Here is a 25,587-nt window from a genome sequence, read left to right as displayed (position 1 = left end):
CGTTTCTGTACATCTGAATCCTGGTGTTCACTCTTCATCTGTTGATAAGTATCACCATACCACGTGATGTTCTTCCACACAGGCTGCTTTCTTTGTTTTTGTTGTTGTTCCATAAGCAGTCTATAATGTTGGTTTGGCCATGACACTCATTGACTTTCATCTGCAAAATGTCATATTATTTTTCGCTATATGGATCTGAGTTTGAGTACTGTGCTCTGAATGAATAAATCTCATGTACTGATTCCAATTCAAGATGTCTCTTTTTTCTCTTATGCTAAGCAATTTCCATTGATCTATCCAGCTATGCAGGTTGAACTGAGAATGGGCAATGAAATGAATTAAATGTTTGTAAAAGAAATATGTATATACAGTACCAGTCAAAAGTTTGGACACACCTACTCAGTCAATGATTTTTCTTTATTTTTACTATTTTCTACATTGTAGAATAATAATGAATATTTACAAATTATGAAATAACACATGGAATCATGTAGTAGCAAAAAAAAAGTGTGAAACAAATCAAAGTATATTTTAAATTTGAGATTCTTCAAAGTAGCCACCCTTTGCCTTGATGACAGCTTTGCACACTTGGCATTCTCTCAACCAGCTTCATCTGGAATGCTTTCCCAACAGTCTTGAAGGAGTTCCCACATATGCTGAGCACTTGTTGGCTGCTTTTCCTTCACTCTGCGGTCCAACTCATCCCAAACCATAACAATTATGTTGAGGTCGGGTGATTGTGGGGGCCAGGTCATCTGATGCAGCACTCCGTCACTCTCCTTCTTGGTCAAATAGCCCTTACACAGCCTGGAAGTGTGTTGGATCAATGTCCTGTTGAAAAACAAATGATAGTCCTACTAAGCGCAAACCAGATAGGATGGTGTATCACTTCAGAATGCTGTGGTAGCCATGCTGGTTAAGTGTGCCTTGAATTCTAAATAAATCACTGACCGCGTCACCAGCAAAGCACCCCCAAACCATCACACCTCCTCCTCCATTCTTCAAGGTGGGAACAACACATGCGGAGATAATCCATTCACCTACTCTGTGTCTCACAAAGACACGGTTGGAACCAAAAATCTCTAATTTGGACTCATCAGACCAAAGGACAGATTTCCACTGGTCTAATGTCCATTGATTGTGTTTCTTGACTGTTACTGTGTATGTTTTTGCAATTCATACAATATTTGATTTAACGTTTAAGTGCTTAAGATCCCGGACTGCATCCTTAAGGATAAAAGTGCTAGATCAACAACGCATTGACTGATATTGTTCCCTCTCAGGCAATACACTCGTATGTCTGTAGTCGTACCTCACCAAATAAGTAATAATAAGTAATACACAAGACCTGAATGTCAATAGGTTAAACAAACCAGGGTCAAGTCCTCCCATTGTAGCAGAGTCGGTTTAAAATGCACTGCATCATCTGCTCGTCTGTACTGACCATGGTTGGTCAGTCAAAATACAAATGGGGACTGAACTGTGATAATCCTTCGTAACCAGGAAATGAAGCCATTCAGGATCAGTGAACAGCAAATAAATGGAGACAAAATATGATATGGGCATGTCATTGGATAAGTTTTCCATCAGTGATGTTTAACACAACCATATTCTGTGAGAGTGAGTTTGGTGCCTATGCCACCAAAATGATTGAGCATCACATTGAAACAGAGCCCTTCATGACAAGGAAAGAAGAGGTCTAAAGAAAGTTCAATGAATAGAAGAACCATTAGTGAACCATTACCTTAGCCAGCAGTTCAATTGAATACCAGGATTATGAAATGAGTAAACATGGAAAAAAAAATTGGATAACATGTAATTTCCAAAGCAGTGACGCATCTAGAATATGTTTTTTAGTAAGTAGGCTAAGTAAGTATTTCCAATAGAAAATTGCTAGTGGTTTCTTTGCAGCAATTTGACCATGAAGGCCTGATTCACGCAGTCTCCTCTGAACAGCTGATGTTAAGATGTTTCTGTTACTTGAACTCTTTGAAGCATGTATTTGGGCTGCAATTTCTGAGGCTGGTAACTCTAATAAAGTTATCCTCTGCAGCAGAGGTAACTCTGGGTCTTCCTTTCCTGTGGCGGTCCTCATGAGAGCCAGTTTCATCATAGTGCTTGATGGTTTTGCAACTGCACTTGAAGAAACTTTCAAAGTTCTTGAAATGTTCCCGATTGACTGACTTTCATGTCTTAAAGTAATGATGGACTGTCATTTCTCTTTGCTTATTTCAGCTGTTCTTGCCATAATATGGACTTGGTCTTTTACCAAATAGGGCTATCTTCTGTATACCACCCCTACCTTATCACAACACAACTGATTGGCTCAAATGCATTAAGAAGGAAACAAATTCCACAATTTAACTTTAACAAGGCACACCTGTTAATTGAAATGCATTCCAGGTGACTACCTCATGATGCTGGTTGAGAGAATGCCAAAAGTGTGCAAAGCTGTCATCAAGGAAGCTACTTTGAAGAATCTCAAATATAAAATATGTTTTGATTTGTTTAACACCTTTTTGGTTACTACATGATTCCATATGTGTTCATTCATAGTTTCGATTTCCACTATTATTCTACAATGTAGAAAATAGTAAAAATAAAGAAAAGCCCTTGAATGAATAGGCGTTCTAAAACGTTTGACTGGTAGTGTATATATATGTATACATATAAAACATATTTTAGTCTCCTTGAGGTGATCAATCAATCAAATTTATTTATGAAGCCCTTCTACATCAGCTGATGTCACAAAGTGCTGTACAGAAACCCAGCCCAAAACCCCAAACAGCAAGCAATGCAGGTGTAGAAGCACGGTGGCAAGGAAAAACTCCCTAGAAAGGCCGGAACCTAGGAAGAAACCTAGAGAGGAACCAGGCTATGAGGGGTGGCCAGTCCTCTTCTGGCTGTGCCGGGTGGAGATTATAACAGAACATGGCCAAGATGTTCAAATGTTCATAAATGACCAGCAGGGTCAAATAATAATAATAATCACAGTGGTTGTAGAGGGTGTAACAGGTCAGGTCACCTCAGGAGTAAATGTCAGTTGGCATTTCATAGCCGATCATTCATAGTATCTCTTCCGCTCCTGCTGACACTAGAGAGTTGAAAACAGCAGGTCTGGGACAAGGTAGCATGTCCGGTGAAAAGGTCAGGGTTCCATAGCCGCAGGCAGAACAGTTGAAACTAGAGCAGCAGCACGACCAGGTGGACTGGGGACAGCAAGGAGTCATCAGGCCAGGTAGTCCTGAGGCATGGTCCTAGGGCTCAGGTCCTCTGAGAGAGAGTGAGAGAGAGCAAAAAAAGAGAGAATTAGAGAGAGCATACTTAAATTCACACAATACACCGGATAAGACAGGAGAAATACTCCAGATATAACAGACTGACCCTAGCCCCCCGACACAAACTATTGCAGCATAAATACTTGAGGCTGAGACAGGAGGGGTCGGGAGACACTGCGCCAATCCGATGATACCCCCGGACAGGGCCAAACAGGCAGGATATAACCCCACCCACTTTGCCAAAGCACAGACCCCACACCACTAGAGGGATATCTTCAACCACCAACTTACTATCCTGAGACAAGGCCGAGTATAGCCCACGGAGATCTTCCCCACGGCATGAACCCAAGGGGGGGCGCCAACCCGGACAGGAAGATCACGTCAGTGACTCAACCCACTCAAGTGGCGCACCCCTCTTAGGGAGAGCATGGAAGAGCACCAGTAAGCCAGTTTCTCAGCCCCTGTAATAGGGTGTGAGGCAGAGAATCCCAGTGGAGAGAGGGGAACCAGCCAGGCAGAGACAGCAAGGGCGGTTCGTTGCTCCAGAGCCTTTCCGTTCACCTTCACACTCCTGGGCCAGACTACACTCAATCATAGGACCTACTGAAGTGATGAGTCTTCAATAAAGACTTAAAGGTCGAGACCGAGTCTGCATCTCTCACATGGATAGGCAGACCATTCCATACAAATTGAGCTCTATAGGAGCAAGCCCTGCCTCAAGCTGTTTGCTTAGAAATTCTAGGGACAGTAAGGAGGCCTGCCTCTTGTGACCGTAGCGTACGTGTAGGTATGTACGGTAGGACCAAATCGGAGAGATAGGTAGGAGCAAGCCCATGTAATGCTTTGTAGGTTGCTTATCTTCCAAGAATCCTTAAACATTCAAATAAAATGTATAATACTATCACATTTTCACATATAACACACTGCCTTTCCTTCCAGTTCTCTGCTGCCTGTGACTGGAACGAATTGCAAAAATCGCTGAAGTTGGAGACTTTTATTTCCCTCACCAACTTTAAACATCTGCTATCTGAGCAGCTAACCGATCGCTGCAGCTGTACATAGTCCATCTGTAAACAGCCCACCCAATTTACCTACCTCATCCCCTTACTGTTTTTATTTATTTACTTTTCTGTTCTTTTGCACACCAGTATCTCTACTTGCACATGATCATCTGATGATTTATCACTCTAGTGTTAATCTGCTAAATTGTAATTATTCGCTCCTATGGCCTATTTATTGCCTACCTCATGCCTTTTGCACATAATGTATATAGACAAAAATTTTCCCCCTACTGTGTTATTGACTTGTTTATTGTTTACTCCATGTGTAACTCTGTGTTGTTGTCTGTTCACACTGCTTTGCTTTATCTTGGCCAGGTCGCAGTTGTAAATGAGAACTTGTTCTCAACTAGCCTACCTGGTTAAATAAAGGTGAAATGTAAAAATTTAAAAAAAAAAAGTAAACTGTTACAAACAGACACAGTACACTGACATATTGACCAGATAAAAAACAGTCTGAAAAGATAGATAGTCCCGCACAACCTTCCAATTTATTTTATTTAAATGATTCTAAAATATTGTTTGAATTTATATATTGAAAGGTTCCTGGTTTGCTCAGATAAGTTGTTCCATTTCTTTATTGCTCTAAATGGAAATGTTATTTTGCCTATTTCTCTTTTCTGTCTGGATAACACATAGATGGTGGACAATCTATTCCTAGTATTTATTTATGTATTTATAATTTTTTTATTTAACCTTTATTTAACTAGGCAAGTCAGTTAAGAACAAATTCTTATTTACAATGACGGCCTACCGGGGAACAGTGGGTTAATAACTGCCTTGTTCAGGGGCAGAACGACAGATTTTTACCTTGTCAGCTCGGGAATTCAATCCAGCGACCTTTCGATTACTGGCCCAATCCTCTAACCACTAGGCTACTTGCCGCCCCCATTTACTGAATGTCTGTCTCTTACCAACTGTTGTGAATAGAGGTTGGCCGTTTTAAATGGTGTACATGGGGAAATTAAATAAGCATGTTTTTTTCCAATAATCTTGTAGATTGAAGACCAACCAACAGCATTGAGCATGACTACAACAGAATAACCATATCTCCACCTTAAAACAATCCTTGCTGCTTTGTTCTGTGCAATCTGCAGCCTCCTATATTCACTTGCTGATGCATTTCTCCAGACCACAGAACAGTAGTTCACCTGACTCTCAATTAATGCTTGGGTTGTTTACTTAAGAATTTTTACTGGAATTTTTATTATTTAGCTATCCTTCTGATCATGCATGCAGTAAAAATTTTTTTTACATAGATTACTTATTTGAGACAACCATGATAAGCAGTTGTCTAGCTACACCCCTAGTGGTTTGGTTTCTACCACTTCCTCAATTCGTACTCCCCCCATACTTAATTGCATCCCATGCTGTGTTGGCCTTTTCCTTGTGGAACAGACCATGGTTTTCTTGGTGTTCAAAACAAGTTTGTTCCGGCAAACCCAATCCCTGATATTTCCCAGATCTACTTGTAGAGCTTGCTGTACCCGTTGAACCCATTGTCTTGCTGTATAAATTGTAGTATCATCTGAAAATATAGTAGCTTGAGTTTCAGATAAGGCATAAGGAAGGTCGTTGGTATATATTAAGTAAAGAAGTGGCCCAAAGCAGCTGCCCTGCGGTATTCCACAGTTTAAAGCATGAGGGGAAGAAAACGACCAATTGATATAGGTGGACTGTTTCCTGTCAGTTAAATATGACTGTTTCCCAATTCAATGATGCATCCTTAAACCCATAATGCAATCATTTTGTCAAAATGATTTCATGATCCACTAAATCAAATGCTCTACTAAAATGAAAAAATAGTACACCCACACCCCGGCAGAGAGAACAGTCTATGACTAGAGTGGCTGGAGTCTTCAACAAACTTTATGGCCTTCCTCTGACACCGCCTGGTATAGAGGTCCTGGATGGCAGGAAGCTTGGCCCCTGTGATGTACTGGGCCGTTCGCAATACCCTCTGTAGTGCCTTGCGGTCTGAGACCAAGCAGTTGCCATACCAGGCAGTGATGCAACCAGTCAGGATGCACTCGATGGTGCAGCTGTAGAACCTTTTGAGGATCTGAGGACCAATACCAAATATTTTCAGTCTCCTGAGGGGGAATAGGTTTTGTCGTGCATTTTTCACGACTGTCTTGGTGTGTTTGGACCATTCTAGTTTGTTGGTGATGTGGACACCAAGGAACTTGAAGCTCTCAACCTGCTCCACTACAGCCCCATCGATGAGAATGGGGGCGTGCTTGGTCCTCTTTTTCCTGTAGTCCACAATCATCTCCTTTGTCTTGATCACGTTGAGGGAGAGGTTGTTGTCCTGGCACCCCACGGCTAGGTCTCTGACCTCCTCCCTATAGGCTGTCTCGTTGTTGTCGATGATCAGGCCTACCACTGTTGTGTCATCGGCAAATTGAATGATGGCGTTGGAGTCGTGCCTGGCTGTGCAGTCATGAGTGAACAGGGAGTACAGGAATACAGGCTCGTCAGAGTCGTGAAAGAAGAAAAAGGATTCTGCTAGATTGTGTTGAATAATCGCAGTCCTGATGTCTAGAAGTTATTTTCGGTCATAAGAGACGGTAGCGGCAACATTATGTACAAAATTAGTAAAAAAATAAGTTACAAACAACACAGATAAACAAACTAAAAAACACAACCAGTTGGCGGCACGTAAAACATCTGCCTTCTGCTCCGGTGCCATCTCACAGATCAATGCATGTGTCTGAACAGTGACCCAACTTAGTTGATGATCTAGTAGTTTCATTAACCATTTGTTTCAAACCACAGTTCTTGGCATATCCCATTAATTTAGTTATATTTTAATTATTATGATCCTTCCTATTTATATTAAAATCACCCAAGATAAATACATCTCTGTTACTATCTGTGGCCTGGTCAAACCCAGTGCATAAGACATCCAGATAGGACACTTTAGAGCTAGGAGGTCTATACACACATCCTACCAAAATGTGTGCCTGGTGAGGCAGATGTACTTCAGCCCATATTGCCTCTAATTGACATACATTAACTTCATATGGCTGGGGGCAGTATTGAGTAGCTTGGATGAATAAGGTGCCCAGAGGTGCCCAGAGTAAACGGCCTGCTACTCAGTCCCAGTTGCTAATATATGCATGTCATTAGTATATTTGGATAGAAAACACTCTGAAGTTTCTAAAACTGTTTGAATGATGTCTGTGAGTATAACAGAACTCATATGGCAGGCAAAAACCTGAGAAAGAATCCAACCAGGAAGTGGGAAATCTGAGGTTGGTCGTTTTTCAACTCATTCCCTATTGAAGATACAGTGAGATATTGGTCATGTTGCACTTCCTAAGGCTTCCACTAGATGTCAACAGTCTTTAGAAACTTGTTTGAGGCTTCTACTGTAAAGGAGGGGCTCATAAGGGCTCTTCGAGTCAGTGGTCTGGCAGAGTGCCACAGGCTCGCAACGCTCGTTCACGTGAGAGGTAGCTCGCGTTCCATCGCATTTCTGAAGACAAAGGAATTTTCCGGTTGGAACATTATTGAAGATTTATGATAAAAACATCCTAAAGATTGATTCTATACATCGTTTGACATGTTTCAACGGACTGTAACGTAACTTTTGACATTTCGTCTTCTCCTAGTGAACGCGCTTCGTGACTTTGGATTTGTTTACAAAACGCGCTAACAAAAGTAGCTATTTGGACATAAATGATGGACATTATCGAACAAAACAAACATTTATTGTGGAACTGGGATTCCTGGGAGTGCATTGTGATGAAGATCATCAAAGGTAAGTGAATATTTATCATGTTATTTCTGACTTCTGTTGACTGCACAATATGGCGGATATCTTTTTGGCTGGTATGGGCTCTGAGCGCCGTACTCAGATTATTGCATGGTTTGCTTTTTCCGTAAAGCTTTTTTGAAATCTAATCTGCATTAAGGAGAAGTGGATCTAAAATTCCATGTATAACACTTGTATCTTTGATCAACCTTTATTATGATTATTTCTGTAAATTGATGTGGCTCTCTGCAAAATCACCGGATGTTTTTGGAACTACTGAACATAATGCACCAATGTATACTGAGATTTTTTAAATATAAATATGAACTTTACCGAACAAAACATACATGTATTGTGTAACATCAAGTCCTATGAGTGTCATCTGATGAAGATCATCAAAGGTTAGTGATTCATTTTATCTCTATTTCTGCTTTTTGTGACTCCTGTCTTTGGTTGGAAAAATGGCTGTGTTATTCTGTGATTTGGCAGTGACCTAACATAATCGTTTGTGGTGCTTTCGCTGTAAAGCCTTTTTGAAATCGGACACTGTGGTGGGATTAACAACAAGATTACCTTTAAAATGGTATAAGATACTTGTATGTTTGAGGAATTTTAATTATGAGATTTCTGTTGTTTGAATTTGGCGCCCTGCACTTTCACTGGCTGTTGTCATATCGATCCCGTTAGCGGGATCTCAGCAATAAGAAGTAAGGTCATCCCTCCTCTTAAAAGGTATATGATTCTGAATGTACAGTGCTACACCCCCACCATTCCTATTCCTATCCCTTCTAAGTAGACTATATCCATGAATGTTTATTTGCCCATCATTTACAGAGTCATCCAAATGCGTTTTGGTCAAAGCTAAAATATGAAAATGATTTATGTTGACCAAGTTATTAAAAACCTAATGTATTTTGTTAAGAAAGCTACATAGTACATTAACATGAGCTATATGCAACCCTTTCCTTGTCCAGTAAAGATCAATAGATCATGCCTTTGTTATAGTTGAAGTTGTCATGATACACTACAACACACAAACTCAGATTTGAACATTGAATTAAAATAGCCAGGGAGTTACTCTAGAGTCCCGATACAGTTGGATTAAAATAGCCAGGGAGTTACTCTAGAGTTGCCCATTGATGTAAAGTTTATCCATCACCAAGGAGACTCGTTAATTCAGGCAATGCTTTTCTCTTCATGATCGAATACAGAGTTCTTTCTCCTTTCATTGATGTCCGTAGGGAAGTGATCATTCATTCCAAAATCAGTGTTTCTGAGTTCTCTGCCCCTGCTCTTCACCATTTCCTTTTGCTTAAAATGTTCAGAACATGCAATAATAGCCTGTGGCCTATTCCCAGAGGCCTTAACCATTCTATAGACTCTAAAGTGACATAATGCACGACATCTGTGGGCAGTTTCAATTGAATTGACATAAAGTCTCGGACAGTGCCCTCACAGCTTCTGCTGTTGTCATTCTCCGGTATCCCTGAAAGAATTAGATTGTCCCGCATTGATTGACTCTGTACATCAAGCAAGGTTTCTTTAAGTTGTTCTCTCTTTGCACCACCTCCACCTTACCATGAATAGAGTCTACAGTGCTTAGATCATCAATCTGACATTGGCTGAATTCTAGACTGGTACATAATGCATTGATGTCCTCTCGTAGTATATCCAAGATATCAAGTTTGGCAAGCCTTTCATTGATGGATTTCAACAAGTCAACATCCATATCTGTGAACCTCTCCCCACTCTCCACACGTGCCCTCTTGCTTGGGGATGTTATCGCAGGTGCAGTGAAATGCTTATTTTTCTAGCAATGGCACTTCTAATTGTCTCATTTGACTTCTCCCACCGTAAGTCTTTTCTTAGCCATTGTTGTAAGGAACAGGTTTTCAATCAACTAGCTGGTTATATTAAAGGTCAGAAAATGTCTATGCCTACTTTGCACCTAATCATTCAAAGTTACCATCGTCGGGGGAGCCGTGAGTTATTTAAGATACTCTTCAAAGAGGTAGGGTTTCAGGCGGAACTCCTCTGTCCTGACTAGGGGGAAGCTGGTTCCACCATTGGAGTGCCAGGACAGAGAAGAGCTTTGACTGGGCTGAGTAGGAGATGCCCTCCCGTAGGGGTGGGAGGGCCAAGAGACCAGAGGTGGTGGAATGGAGTGCCCGGGTTGGGATGAGGGGTTGCACATAGCCTGAAGGTAAGGAGATTCAGTTCTCCTTGCTGCTCCGTAGGCAAGTGTAACAGTATTGTATGTACAGTGCATTCAGAAAGTATTCAGACCACTTCCCTTTTCCCACATTTTGTTACGTTACAGCCTTATTCTAAAATGGATTGAATTATTTGTTTCCCTCATCAATCTACACACAATACCCCATCATGACAAAGTGTAAACAGGTTTTTAGAAATGTTTTCAAATGTATTAAAACTATAAAACAGAAATACCTTATTTACAGTTGAAGTCGGAAGTTTACATACACTTAGGTTGGAGTCATTAAAACTTGTTTTTCAACCACTCCACAAATGTCTTGTTAACAAACTATAGTTTTGGCAAGTCAGATAGGATATCTACTTTGTGCATGACACAAGTAATTTTTCCAACAACTGTTTACAGATTATGTCACTTATAATTCACTGTATCACAATTCCAGTGGGTCAGAAGTTTACATACACTAAGTTGACTGTGCCTTTAAAAAGCTTGGAAAATTCCAGAAAATTATGTCATGGCTTTAGAAGCTTCTGATAGGCTAATTGACATCATTTGAGTCAATTGGAGGTGTACCTGTGGATGTATTTCAAGGCCTACCTTCAAGCTCAGTGCATCTTTGCTTGACATCATGGGAAAATCAAAAGAAATCAGCCAAGACCTCAGAAAAAAAAATTGTAGACCTCCACAAGTCTGGTTCATCCTTGGGAGAAATTTCCAAACGCCTGAAGGTACCACATTCATCTGTACAAGCAATAGTACGCAAGTATAAACACCATGGGACCACGCAGCCATCATACCGCTCAGGAAGGAGACGCGTTCTGTCTTCTAGAGATGAGCGTACTTTGGTGTGATAAGTGCAAATCAATCCCAGAACAACAGCAAAGGACCTTGTGAAGATGCTGGTGGAAACAGGTACAAAAGTATATATATATATCAACAGTAAAACGAGTTCTATATCGACATAACCTGAAATGCCGCTCAGCAAGGAAGAAGCCACTGCTCCAAAAACGCCATAAAAAAGACAGACTACGGTTTGCAACTGCACATGGGGACAAAGATCGTACTTTTTGGAGAAATGTTCTCTGGTTTGATGAAACAAAAATAGAACTGTTCGGCCATAATGACCACTGTTATGTTTGGGGGAAAAAGGGGGAGGCTTGCAAGCCGAAAAAAAAACATCCCAACCGTGAAGCACGGGGGTGTCAGCATCATGTTGTGGGGGTGCTTTGCTGCAGGAGGGACTGGTGCAATTCCCAAAAAAGATGGCATCATGAGGATGGAACAGTATGTGGATATATTGAAGCAACATCTCATGACATCCGTCAGGAAGTTATAGCTTGGCCGCAAATGGGTCTTCCAAATGGACAATGACCTCAAGCAGACTTCCAAAGTTGTGGCAAAATGGCTTAAGGACAACAAAGTCAAAGTATTGGAGTGGCCATCACAAAGCCCTGACCTCAATCCTATAGAACATTTGTTGGCAGAACTGAAAAAGTGTGTGAGAGCAAGTAGGCCTACAAACCTGACTCAGTTGCACCAGCTCTGTCAGGAGGAATGGGCCAAAATTCACCCAACTTATTGTGGGAAGCTTGTGGAAGGCTAACTGAAATGTTTGACCCAAGTAAAACAATTTAATGGCAATGCTACCAAATACTAATTGAGTGTATGTAAACTTCTGACCCACTGGGAATGTGATGAAAGAAATAAAAGCTTAAATACATTATTCTCTCTACTATTATTCTGACATTTCACATTCTTAAAATAAAGTGGTGATTCTAACTGACGTAAGACAGGGAATTTTTACTAGGATTAAATGTCAGGAATTGTGAAACTGAGTTTAAATGTATTTGGCTAAGGTGTATGTAAACTTCCGACTTCAACTGTACATACAGTTGAAGTCGAAAGTTTACATACACTTAGGTGGGAATCATTAAAACTCCTTTTTCAACCGCTCCACAAATTTCTTGTTAACAAACTATAGTTTTGGCAAGTCAGTTAGGACATGTACTTTGTGCATGACAGAAGTAATTTTCCCAACAATTGTTAACAGACAGATTATTTCACTTATAATTCACTGTATCACAATTCCAGTGGGTCAGAAGTTTACATACACTCAATTAGTATTTGGTAGCATTGCCTTTAAATTGTTTAACTTGGTTCAAACATTTCTGGTAGCCTTCCACAAGCTTCCCACAATAAGTTGGGTGAATTTACATGTGGTAAATTCAATTGATTGGACATGATTTGGAAAGGCACACACCTGCCTATATAAGGTCCCACAATTGACAGTGCATGTCAGAGCAAAAACCAAGCCATGAGGTTGAAGTAATTGTCCGTAGAGCCCTGAGGCGGGATTGTGTCGAGGCACAGATCTGGGGAAGGGCACCAAATAATGTCTGCAGCATTGAAGGTCCCCAATAACACTGTGGCCTCCATCCTTCTTAAATGGAACCACCAAGACTCTTCCTAGAGCTGGCCACCCGGCCAAACTGAGCAATCGGGGGAGAAGGGCCTTTATGGTAGAGTGGCCAGACGGAAGCCAGTTCTCATTAAAAGGCACATTAAAGCCTGCTTGGAGTTTACCAAAAGGCACCTAAAGGACTCTCAGACCATCAGAAACAAGATTCTCTGGTCTGAGGAAACCAATAACTATTTGGCCTGAATGCAAAGCATCACGTCTGGAGGAAACCTGGCACCATCCCTACGGTGAAGCATGGGGGTGGCAGCATCATGCTGTGGGGATGTTTTTCAGCGGCAGTGACTGGGAGACTAGTCAGGATCAAGGGAAAGATGAACAGAGCAAAGTACAGAGAGATCCCTGATGAAAACCTGCTCCAGAGCGCTCAGGACCTCAGACTGGGACAAAGGTTCACCTTCCAACAGGACAACGACCATAAGCACACAGCCAAGACAATGCAGAAGTGACTTCGGGACATGTCTCTGAATGTCCTTGAGTGGCCCAGCCAGAGCCCGGATTTGAACCCGATCAAACATCTCTGGAAAGACCTGAAAATAGCTGTGCAGCGACGCTCCCCATCCAACCTGACAGAGCTTGAGAGGATCTGCAGAGAAGAATTGGAGAAACTCCTCAAATGCAGGTGTGCCAAGCTTGTAGAGTCATAACCAAGAAGACTTGAGGCTGTAATCATTGCCAAAGGTGCTTCAACAAAGTACTGAGTAAAGTTATGTAAATCTAACATTTATGTTTTTTATATTTAATAAATTAACAAACCACTGTTTTTGCTTCGTCATTATGGGGTATTGCGTGTAGATTGATGAGGAACAAAAACTATTTAATATATTTTAGAATAAGCCTGTAACCTAACAAAATGTGGAAAAGGTCAAGGGGTCTGAATATTTTACAAAGGCACAGTATGTTTACAAAAATATATATATGGGGGATTGGAAATGATGCCACAATCTATCTGCAATTTTAATGCTAATCTACCCCCCCCAAAATAAATAAGTGTAACAGTATTGCTTCCGTCGTTCTCCTCGCCCCAACCTGGGCTTGAACCAGGGACCCTCTGCACACATTGACAACAGTAGAGGACTTGCAGCTGGCAGGCCTTTCCTGGGAGGAAGAGCAGCTCTATTTTGTTGAAGTTGAGCTTGAGGTGGTGGGCTGACATCCAAGCTGATGTCTGCCAGGCACGCAGAGATGCGTGTCCCCACCTGGGTGTCAGAAGGGCAGAAGGAGAAGAGTAGTTCAATGTCATCCTCATAGCAATGACAGAAGAGACCATGTGAGGATATGATGGAGCCAAGTGACTTGGTGTAAAGAGAAGAGGAGAGGATCTAGAACAGAGCCCTGGGAGGACGCCAGTAGTGAGAGCACGTAGTACAGACACAGATTCTCTCCACGCCACCTGGTAGGAGCGACCTGCCAGGTAGGATGCAATCCAGGAGTGTTTAGAACCAGAGATGAGAGGAGGATCTGATGCTTCACGGCGTCAAAGGCAGCAGATAGATCTAGGAGGATGAGAACAGAGGAGAGTCAGCTTTGCAGTGGCGACCCGTCATTCAGAGCAGGTGGGGTAGAGCCCCACCTGTTTTGAGCCCCACATTTTTAGCAAAAAATTAATTTAAAATATATAATATATATATAATGTATGTTTTTGGGGGGCTTGCCTGTTTGCATGTTATTTTGGCATTAATACGTGTCACATATCAGTTTGCGAACAATGTAAAAAAATCTATATATCATTGAGTTAATAAAGCCGCATACAAACATGGTTTCCTTTTTGTTTTCTTGAGTAAGGCAGCTCCAAAATACAGGTGTTTCAGCCTAGCTCAGTGCTTTCTGTGGTGGTGGGGCAAGCCAGCAGAAAATACGGAGCGTTGCGCCGTGATTGGGTCAGTGTTCTGTCACTCATGGGGACACTATGTTAAGAAATTCTAGCCCCATGGGTGCTGCCATAGAGTTACATTAGAAGTGCCCACCCAAGAAGGCTCAAGGTCATTGGCCACAGATAAAATGACGTCAAATCACGTTATATGTACAGTAGCTTTATTTGGACTGATGTCAACATCATCATTTCTAAATCTTAGCTAGCAGTCATCATCATGAATCAAGTCGACAATCTACTGGCAAATCATTTTTAACCCTTGTCATATGAAGAGAAATAATGAAGAGAAATTATAGATAAAACGTATCGGTGCTCATTGGCCATTGGACATAAACATTACACAACAAGTTGGAAATCACAAATTCAAAAATTAGTGGTTTTGAAGGAATCAGTAATATTGGCTAACTACAAGCATTGCAAAGCAATCACGAGCCTGCTCTTCAGTAGGGTGGCTGTGTTGTCCCAAATCTGGGATTAAGGGGCTCTTTTCCAAGTTTAAAATTATAAACATTCAACATTGGCTATGCTGTCAATGAAGCATGATTTGTGTCGTGCTCAAAACAATTGTTAACTTGGAACTGCGAAAACTTGACTTCAGTGAGTTCAAGACAACAATGAAAATACATTTTGAACGGTCATCCAACTCAGAATTGTTCATCTGGCCTCTTTCTAGAGCTACGACCTGAAGATCATATGACATCATCATGATTCAACCTTGTTTTTTCCCGAGTTCCCACTTGTTTAGAAAGCACCATAAATCCAGAGAATAACAGACTTTGATGGCAAAATTTGCCCACGAAGGACCGCCGCGCCACCTTCCTGTTCAAGTGAGCACATCACAAGGTGAATCCAAAAATGTATTGTATGATGCTGCATAAATGATGTAATATGCCAGGGAGATATGTATATTGTAGCTAAGAAAGTAATACTAAGTGTATGTTGTGAAGTAAGATGTTAGTAGCCCATGTGCCTCACCCTAATAACTTGGTCTATTTACCCCTCTTAATTTCACCTACTGTTCTGACTTGGTGGTGCACATGTAGCCTATAAGTAGCCTATAACCTGTTTTAGAGAAATGTAATAATTGAATATTGTATATCACGCCCTGACCTTAGAGAGCCTTTTTATTTCTCTATTTGGTTAGGTCTAGGTGTGATTTGGGTGGGCATTCTATGTTTTCTGTTTCTTTGTTTTTGGCTGAGTGAGGTTCCCAATCAGAGGCAGCTGTCTATCGTTGTCTCTGATTGGGGATCATACTTAGGATGCCCTTTCTCCCACCATTAGGTTGTGGGATATTGTTTTCTGTTTAGTGTTTCTGCCTGACAGAACTGTGCCCTTTTGTTTTCACGTTTGTTATTTTGTTTGAGTGTTTTTGAAATAAAAGGAATCATGAACACTTACCACGCTGCGCCTTGGTCCACTCTTCATACCACCAACGAGAGCCGTTACATTGTAATAGCTTTCATTGTCTGCTTATATGCCCCCTTTATTTATCCAACGGTTCTGACTTTGTGTACAGGGAGAGCATTGTAAGAACAGCCCATGTTCTGAATTTTGTCGCTGTACATTTCAAAAGTGCTAAACAAATAGTTTTATTGACTACGTCCGCCCTAGCTCGCTCATTAATGTTTTAATTTAAATTACGGATTGCCTCTTATCCGCTTGTCGTCCCCTTATGCCATAGTTTGTACATCTCAATTGTCATTAGAAACCACATTTATTTAAGCACGTCAGCCATATAAGCTATGTTTTTTTTAAAGGCAGTAAATGAGGCTGAATGAACTGTTTCGCTGCCAGACAAGGCTCCGTTGATAGCCAGGTGTAGCAGTGGTAAGATGTTAGGACTGCTGTTGGGACAGCTTTATGTAGGCCCAACAGTTTGTGGGAACCGTTTGTCACCGTTATAGTGCAATTAATGTATTTAGTGTTGTGTTGTGTTGTGTAGTGGTTTTGCTGGCATGCATCTTACCTTTTTTTAGTTTTTGCCCCACAAAGATTTACATGCTAAAATCGCCACTGCAGCTTTGGCAGAGCGGAGAGCCTATGTGACAGAGGAGAGCGGTCTCAGTTGAGTGAGCCGCCTTGAAGCCTGACTGGTTAGGGTCAAGAAGATAATTCTGAGAGAGATAACGAGAGTTGGTCAGAGACAGCATGGTCAAGTGTTTTGGAAAGAAAAGAAAGAAGAGATACCGGTCGTTAGTTTTGACGTCAGAAGGGTGTGTTGGTTTGGGCTATATAGGGATTTATCAGTCTGCATGCACTGTACTGTGCAAGTTGTCGGATCAGTAGATGAAGATACTGTGTACGTCCCAAATGGCACCCTATTCCATACAGTGCACTACACCAAGATATGGCTCTGATCAAGACTAGTTAGTAGTCACCAGGAAACAATTGCACCTTAATTTGCACCTTGTAATGGCCTTGATTTCCCCTGAATTCTTTAAATTGGCACTTTATTCATAAAAACAAATTTTCTTCATATTTAGTGGAATATGAATGTGTTTGTGGATGGATTACAAATGTTTTAATGTGTAAACTATTGACATTTCCAACAACCCCTGAATAATTGTGCATGATCTGCCTGAAGGGTTGAAATGTGAAAAGATCTGCATGTTCTGTAAGTAGGTCTACACTACCCTTTCTTTGTCTGACTTGTTTTTCTGGGAGTGACAGTCCCTGTACATCTGTCTCGCGCAGTGAGCTCAGCTGGTAGAGCATGGTGCTTGCAACACCAAGTTGTAGGTTAGATTCCCATGGGAGACCATTATGAAAATGTATGAGCTCACTACTGTAAGTCGCTCTGGATAGGAATGTCTGCTAAATGACTAAAATATGATATTGAAAGATAAGAACAATTCGTTTTTTTTTTTACGTAGGCCTAGATAATAGGTCCATCGCTCAAATAGCCAATATTCCTGATTCCAGACTGAACTTGAAATGTGCAAATAATAATGCGTCACTTTTTGCGGCTTCTTCATTTCTGAACAGAACGTTTCATTTTAGGGTCTTGTCACCAGTCATGTGCACATTTAAACAGTGATGTAGCGCCATCATGTGGTCATTGTCTAACACTGCAAGGAGCTGAATTACAAACACCTACACCGTACTATTTCTATACAGTCTTTGCTAACTGGAAACAGAGAGAAAGAGGTGAAGCCATAGTATATATACCAACATATTTGCTGGGAAATAATTCTACATTTGAGAAAGTTGAAAGACAAACCAGGAACTCAAGTTTGTATTTTGGAATTTAGCTTACATCATGAGATCAACATGCTATGTTATGTTTCTACAATGCCTCTGTACAGTTTATTTTACTTGCGGAACTACATTTTCTTAGAAACGCGAAAAAAATCGCAACAATAAAATACAAGAGAATAACCGTAGCCTAAAAAAAATAAATATATATAATAAATAACCGTAGCCTACAGTGTGTAGATAGCCCAAGTGCTGGTCTACGGTCGGTTTTGCGTTATGACCAATGAATGAAAAAGTCATACAAAGTTGAAATGTACAACTGGCCCTACGTCTGTGCTTGGGAGCTCCCGCGGAAACTGGCACGAAGAAGAAGGAAGTGGAATTACGTTTGTTGTCACGGTCACATGCTCAAGTCAAGCTCGATCAGCTGACTGCATCCCTTCCCTTTTGATGGATAGATTTCCCTTCCTCAATTGAAGGATTTCGGGGTTATTCAGACCGTTCGACGTCAATTGCAAAGACAAAACTGAAGGTAGCATAGTGAGATAGTCCGGAAAATATCGCGGTTTGGGTGATCATGAACGGACACGCCATTCTTTACACCGGGGTCACTTTGGCCTTCTGGAGTACCATTCTCATCGTCGGTAAGAACGTTTTAGCTACATTTGCTAGCTAGGGTAATGATGATGGCAAATATATAATGCATTTTGTAAATATATTCCTTTCATTCATTTGATTGTATATGTCTGTATCGTGCTTCACAGACCGTGCTGATTGCCAGCTAACGTAAGCCTGTTGCGATAGCTAGCGGCAACGGCGTAAACTAATCTGGGTCTGCACTGATGTGCTAACTAGGTAATAGCTAGCCTGCCTGACAAATAGAGCTAACTAACTTCCTTGAATTATATGTTGTGCACCTTTGGCACTGTCGTCCAAAAGGTAGATTATCTAGCTATTCGTTTGCAAGAATTCGACTAAACGTGTATAGAAGTAACGTTAGCTAGTTGCCTAGCAAGTTAGCTAGCATATCACTGCAGAGTCAGTAGTCTAATTAATCAGACTGTAATACACAATTCATTGGTGTATAGACAGCCTGACGCTAATGCATGCGAAGTCGGGTTAATGTTCTTTACAGGCAAGAATGTTTAATAAAATTACATTTAAACTTACTCTACCGGGTGTCCTTCAACTGCTCGAAATTTGAAACAAAATAGCCACATGAACGTAACCGGTAGAGTAAGTTTTAAATGTACAGTCATTTTATTCGACATTCTGCCTTGTAAGGAACATTTACACGATTTGGTAGCCATTAACTTCAGGCCGTATGTACACCAAATTAATTGTGTAGTACAGCCTGATTAATCAGACTAGAGACAGATAGTTAGCTAATGTTAGACTGCATAAGGCTACCCTGCACTAAAACTTTAAAAGCATACTGTTAAGTATAGAAAACTTTGTTAGTTACATCATTTATAGTTGACATAGTTATCTAGGTCACTTGCTTGGCTGCTAGAGTAAGGAAAATGGGAACTGAAACACTTGTCATGTGGGGGTGAGCTATCACACTTATCTTCTGACACTTAATCATTTCTGACACATTTTTGTTCTGCAGCTCTGTGGCTTTGTGTGTACTGTTACTGAATTGTACTGCAACACACACACAAATGCATAAAGAAATGAAAATATTTGCATACTTTTCAATGCATAACCTGGATTGGTGGTTTTTCAGGTATTTGCTACACGATCTTCGACCTTGGATTCCGCTTCGATGTGGCATGGTTAGTATGACACACAATCCCTTGTCTTAGAACATCATATCATAGACGTATGAATATACCTCTGTTTTATATTCTGAGCCTGGTGCTGATTACTGGTGGTAACATTTCAGAAAACAGTCGGGTGTTCCCCCCCCCCCCCCCCAGAAATCTTAGCCTAGACTAGAGCATGGAATGTTTGATTTACATGGTGAAATTGTGCTCTCTCCCTCCCACAGGTTTTTGACAGAAACCTCGCCTTTCATGTGGGCGAACCTTGGGATTGGCTTGGCCATCTCGCTCTCTGTTGTTGGAGCTGCTTGGTGAGTACTCTTCATTTCCCCCTGAGTGTTCCTTCAGAAGAGATTGTCCCATTTTGAATTTGGAATAGAGAAGTTGTTAAATTAGACTTGAAAATTGAAAGAGCAACTAGTGTCTTGTCCCCATCCTATTCCCTGTTCCATGTAGGCTATATTTCTTCTCTTGTATGGCATATTCTGTTCATGTTTATACTGAATTGTGTCCTTGTTTTACAGGGGCATTTACATCACAGGTTCCAGCATCATAGGAGGTGGTGTAAAAGCACCACGGATTAAAACAAAGAATCTGGTCAGGTAGGCTATTAAAAAGAGAATGGAACCAGTCCCCCCCTCCCCCAATAACAGCTAATTTTCTATTTCCCCCTCCCCACTCAGACCACTTAAAGACAGTCCTATCAAAAATGTTGTTTGAGAACTTGCACTTGCTAAGAAGCATTTTTTCTTTCTTTTTGACCGTTTTAAAGCTCCAATATGTAACTTTTTGGGTGACCTGACCAAATTCACATAGAAATGTGAGTTATATTTTTTTAAGCACGTCTAAGAAGGGCTAGATCTGTTCTATATGTGCTTTTTCTGTGCTTCCCGTTCTGAAGTTTTGTTTTTGCATCTATTACTTTTGGTTTTGTACACCAGCTTTAAACAGCTGAATATACACTTTTTTGGTTCTGGAAAATATATTTCAGTGGTTTAGATGGTACAATGATTCTCTACAACAATGACTGCTTGTTTTGTCACAAACTGAAATTGTGAACTATTTTAATTTAGGCAACCAGGAAATGGCAGAGAGATTTGTGCATAGTGCATCTTGAAGATATATTCGGTAGTACTGGCACTGAACACAAGGGTGCCATTTTTAAACCCTACAGAGCTTTTGAAATGAGAAGGTTAGCAATGCTTACAAGTAAAATCCCATAGAGAATGCTTATGAACGCATTGCGAAAATGTATAGTCTCTGACCTAAGTATTTGCAGGACAGACATCCCAGCCCATAAAGTTAAACAAGTAACTCAAAAATGCTACTCAGTTTGCTGCATTTACAAAACAAATATTAGGCCATAAGGCTCTTGATCCAGGAGGGGATCCTCTGCTTTTACCAAGCGAAGCTTGATTTTGGAAGAAGATGGCCATGTAGCTAAGTGCTTAACTAGCTACTAAATTAGCAAACCAAATGCACAACTGCGGAGCATTTAACACATTTTAGACAGTTAACTAAATATTTTAAGATATCTAGCAGGTAAACATTTAGTTGTGATTTCTATACTGTAACTAGATCACCTGGAATGTGCTGCACAACAGTGAGTGACACACACGGGTCTCTCAACATTGTGTGCTTGTAAACAAACACCACGTGACTGGGGACTACTGGTAAACTTCATAATGAAAAATGATGTGACAGGTGAAATAAAGAACACAATCTTCTTTGTCTCCTAACATATTGAACAAGTTGACTGCAGGTATTTACTTAATAAGTAGCCACAAATATTCATATGTATTAAGACTTCAAATAAATGGTTTTGAAGGTATAGAAAAACTATACCGGCACTATTTCCAAATACCCTGCTATATGGTCTACCACTCAAGCCTACACAGTAAGGTACTTAATTGTTACCCAGAAATGATTTGCTATTGGGATAAAAACAGCTCCATTGGGCTTTTAAGATGAATGCATTAACTGTAAGTCGCTCTGGATAAGCGCGTCGGCTGAATGACTAAAATGTAGAATCTGTGTCGTGAACCGGTTTCACAGACCCAGATTAAACCTAGTCCTGGACTAAAAAGCACGGTCAATGGAAAATGCTTTTTAGTCAATGTCTGGATCTAAGAAACAGGCCTTGTATGCTTTCTGTGTAGGCATAAAACTTGTATATCTGTATGTGCCTACTGTATTGGGGTTGCATCTTTCCGATCAATATACTTCTGTGTTTAATGCTGTGGTTGTCTCCTCCCATCCAAAGCATTATCTTCTGTGAGGCTGTAGCCATCTATGGGATCATCATGGCAATCGTTATAAGTAACATGGCTGAGGTAAGCAAGAGATTTGATTATCATTTGTGCCCTTTTAAAATTTTCACTAGTGATTATGGTGATTGCATTCCAAATGGCACCCTATTCCCGAGTGTACTACTTTTGACGAGAGCCCAATGGTCCCATGTCAGACAGTGCACGACTGTATATATCGAATAAGGTGCTATTTGGGACTGAACTTGTGGCTCCTAATTGTAGCCTTTTACTTAGGACATCTTGGAGTAGAGCTCTGAATCTCCCTGGTGTGTGATACTGTAGTAGACAGCACAAATTTAATTATTTCTTTACATCTCTTTTTATAGAGCTTTAGTGGCACTACACCAGAGACCATTGGGGCAAGGAACTACCAAGCAGGTAAGAAATTAATGGTTGGTGGGTGTTGCTTAGCCTCGTCCCAGATCTGTCTGCTCTTGCCAACTTCATTGTTAAGATTGAAAATCACAGCATTGTTTGGCATGACAACGAGTTGGCATGATAGCACAAACACACTGGTGCTCAGGCGAGGTTTTGATTGGAACCAGTCCTTAAATTCCAATAGGATAAAGGCAGGCACAAGTAAAGTAGGCACGTCTTGCCATTGGCTTAGTTAAACAGTGCAATGATAAAATACAGCTGAAGGAAATGCTGTGCTCTTGTGATTGCGTTCTCTCCTAACAGGATACTCCATGTTTGGCGCTGGTCTTACTGTGGGATTCTCCAACCTCTTCTGTGGCATCTGTGTTGGCATCGTTGGTAGTGGGGCCGCCCTGGCAGATGCTCAGAACGGCAGCCTCTTTGTTAAAATCCTTATTGTGGAAATCTTCGGCAGTGCAATTGGGCTATTTGGAGTGATTGTGGCCATCTTGCAGGTAACTGACATTCTTTTGACATGGTTTTCTTTCTCCCCCTGATTGGTTGAATAGCATAATATTCTATCATGTTCAGTAGCTGATTGCATCAACCAAGTATAGGTTTGCTTTTTTGTTTTATTATTATATACTTGATCAAATGTCTTTTCTTGTAGACGTCGAAAGTAAAAATGGGTGACTAGAAGATTCAAGTTGACAAGATCAATGGAAGACAAGGCTGGACAAGCAGATGGATTGTGTAAATACATAGCAAATTATTTAAATGTATTTTTTGTCTGATTGTTTTTAACCATAATTTGCTGAAGAGTGACATATTTGCACCATTTTGTCTTAAAGGAATGCAGCCAAATGGTTAGATTAAACTGTAGGTGTTTAAGACAAAACCCTGTCCCTTTTGAATACAATTGGTCTTCATAGTATAGTGGTGTGTGTGTATATATATATATTTAATTAATTAATCTTGTATCAAATCTATCACAATTGAAAGGGCCACTAGACATTTAGGGAATGTACTTCGTAGTAGGGACATTTTATCAAAATATATTTGATTTCATTAAATCTGTACAGTATAGGATTTGTTACCCGTGATCAAATCATGGAATGCCACTATTTAACATCTAAGGTACCCAAGTTTGGTTTGGCACGCATATGGTTTCTCTGGTGGTGGACATGCTTGCTGTTCCGTAAAGAGCTGTTCTGTTCATTACATGGAAGTGAAACATTTCAGCAATGTCGTAATTTGTATTGAATGCCTGTAAAAATGTGTTTGAACTGTTTGTATGCAAAAGTCGTAATGTATAACAAAGCAAATTATTATATTTATGACTGATGTAATCCATGTTTTTCCACTTGTTACAGTATATTTTCCCATGACTGGTGTAAGTAACCTTTTCTGTAGTAACACAGAATGAATCAACATGTGTGGGTACAAGGGTGCGCTAAGGAGATATTACACTGAAATAGTAATTGTTGTTGGTCGTTTGACATTGGTCAGCTGTCATTATTCAGTCTTTTGTTTTGATGTATGCATAACATTTTGGTAGGCACTCTTCAGTCCTGATTGGTTAAACATTTGAATTGTAAATTGTTGTGTGTACAGTATATATAAAGGGCACATGTCTGTTTCTTTGAAGCATGGGGGTGTTTACCATTCTGATGCAAGTGGTCTTTATCCACGGTGAGTGAACTGTTGCTGATGAATATAAGTATTATCTGATTTCGAGTGACCATAGATAATGTCTGTTTTCTCCTTCTCAGGTCTGTAATCCCCTGTAAACTATCCATCTGTGGAGAGTGAAATGTAGATGTTTTCCTCAAGACCATTTTTCCCGTGTCAGTGTTTCCCCTTTATTCATTTAGCAGCGGCGCACCGTAGAGATTTTGTAATGTAGATATATATACCCCAAGACGACACCCTGCTCCCACTACCTCTTCCACCGCTGCTGAAGACCCCCACCCACTACTTCTGCCACCACTGCTGAAAAATCTTAGGGGAAACTGCGTGTGCATTTTCTGCTTTCCTTCTGTTTTTTTGGGAATTTTGAGCTTGAATGATCTGAGCTCCTTGTCTTTCGACTGCTGTGAATGGGCTGATATGCATACTCTTTTGGAGAGATGGTACTCGAGCAGAACATCGATAAGAACTTTCCCAGACCAGTTGGCCTTTTACTTAGTTGTGATTTTGTTTGTCTTTAGTTTTTTTTGTTGTCCAATGAGTTACGGTGTTACTGATAAGACAATTAGCTTGAGCCCTTAAATTAAAAATAACCCTATAGTCTGTCATAAGCTGACTTCCAATTTAATGTTCATAACGTCCAACTTGCTGTGACCATGGGTTTGTCCCAAGTGAGCCCTTTGGGCCCTGGTCTAAAGTAGTGCAGTATAAGAAATAGGGATCCATTTGGGATGCATTTATGACTGTATACTTATGGGGGTCTCCAACTGAGTGTTCCATTCTGTCCTCACCAACCGTACATGTATGTATCGATTTATTATATTAAAAATGTTTGTAAAAGTTAATGGTATTTATCCATGGAGATGAAAGATTGTTTGGCTGGTCCCTATGGCAAAAGGCCCAAAAAGATCATTTGAAATAGTATTTGGTGTGGGTTTCATACATTGATTCAGCTTTGTTCATTACTTTTGAGCATTTCTAAATGGACCTTTGGTGTAATACTCGGTTGGCCATCCTGGTCTTGGAGAGCCTCAGTGCGGAATGGTTTAACTTGAATGGATAACATTTGGATTGTAAGTCCAACTGTTGTTGGTTTAAAAGTATGCTGCTTGAGATGGCCATGAATGCACATGGCTTACATTGAGGCCCTCTATGTCCTTGGTTGGCCACCTACTGTAGTGGTGTCATTCCTAATGTAAAGGAAGTTTTCTAGAGCATACTTCAGTGAGTGTTTAATATGTTGATGTGGTGAATCCATTGTTTTGACATGTAAAAGTGGGTCCTCTTTACTTCATAATTGTCCTTGAAAGAATAAATATTCCAACCTGATCGTTCAATCAAATTAATCAAATGTATTTTATAAAGCCCTTTCTACATCAGCTGTTGTCACATTGCTTTACAGAAATGGGGCCTAGTGGCCAGGAAAAACTCCCTAAGGGAAGACACCTAGAGAGGGGCGGGGGGTGACCAATCCATTTCTGGCTGTACAGTAAAAGTTAAGTAAGTAGTTTCTTTTTTTGTGTGGTTCTGTTATATTATTTATGTCCCAGTCCAACTCTGTAGATATTTTTACCCACTAGATGGCGCTAGATAAGTATTTTTATATTTACC

General features: G+C 40.6%; 1 protein-coding gene across 2 annotated transcripts; it reads left to right on the top strand.

Moving 5' to 3' along the window:
* The first annotated feature begins 18,260 nt into the window (after positions 1–18,260).
* On the top strand, positions 18,261–25,317 carry LOC120020359 (V-type proton ATPase 21 kDa proteolipid subunit). 2 transcript variants are annotated; one of them, XR_005472435.1, is made up of 9 exons: positions 18,433–18,499; positions 19,585–19,633; positions 19,849–19,932; positions 20,146–20,223; positions 21,885–21,954; positions 22,257–22,308; positions 22,612–22,802; positions 22,958–23,979; positions 24,060–25,317. XR_005472435.1 is itself a non-coding variant. In XM_038963956.1 (8 exons), exons 1-8 carry the CDS (start codon positions 18,433–18,435, stop codon positions 22,982–22,984), a joined length of 618 nt encoding a protein of 205 aa, XP_038819884.1. In that variant the 5' UTR covers positions 18,261–18,432; the 3' UTR covers positions 22,985–25,317. The 2 variants fall into 2 exon arrangements, 1 of the variants encoding a protein (XP_038819884.1); XM_038963956.1 differs by having other exon boundaries at positions 18,261–18,499; positions 22,958–25,317.
* Positions 25,318–25,587: the final 270 nt, after the last annotated feature.

This window comes from Salvelinus namaycush, chromosome 25 (assembly GCF_016432855.1).
Source record: "Salvelinus namaycush isolate Seneca chromosome 25, SaNama_1.0, whole genome shotgun sequence".
Classification (NCBI taxonomy): Eukaryota; Metazoa; Chordata; class Actinopteri; order Salmoniformes; family Salmonidae; genus Salvelinus; species Salvelinus namaycush.
Note: the sequence above shows the minus strand (reverse complement) of the source record. Positions and strands in the feature narration are given on the sequence as shown.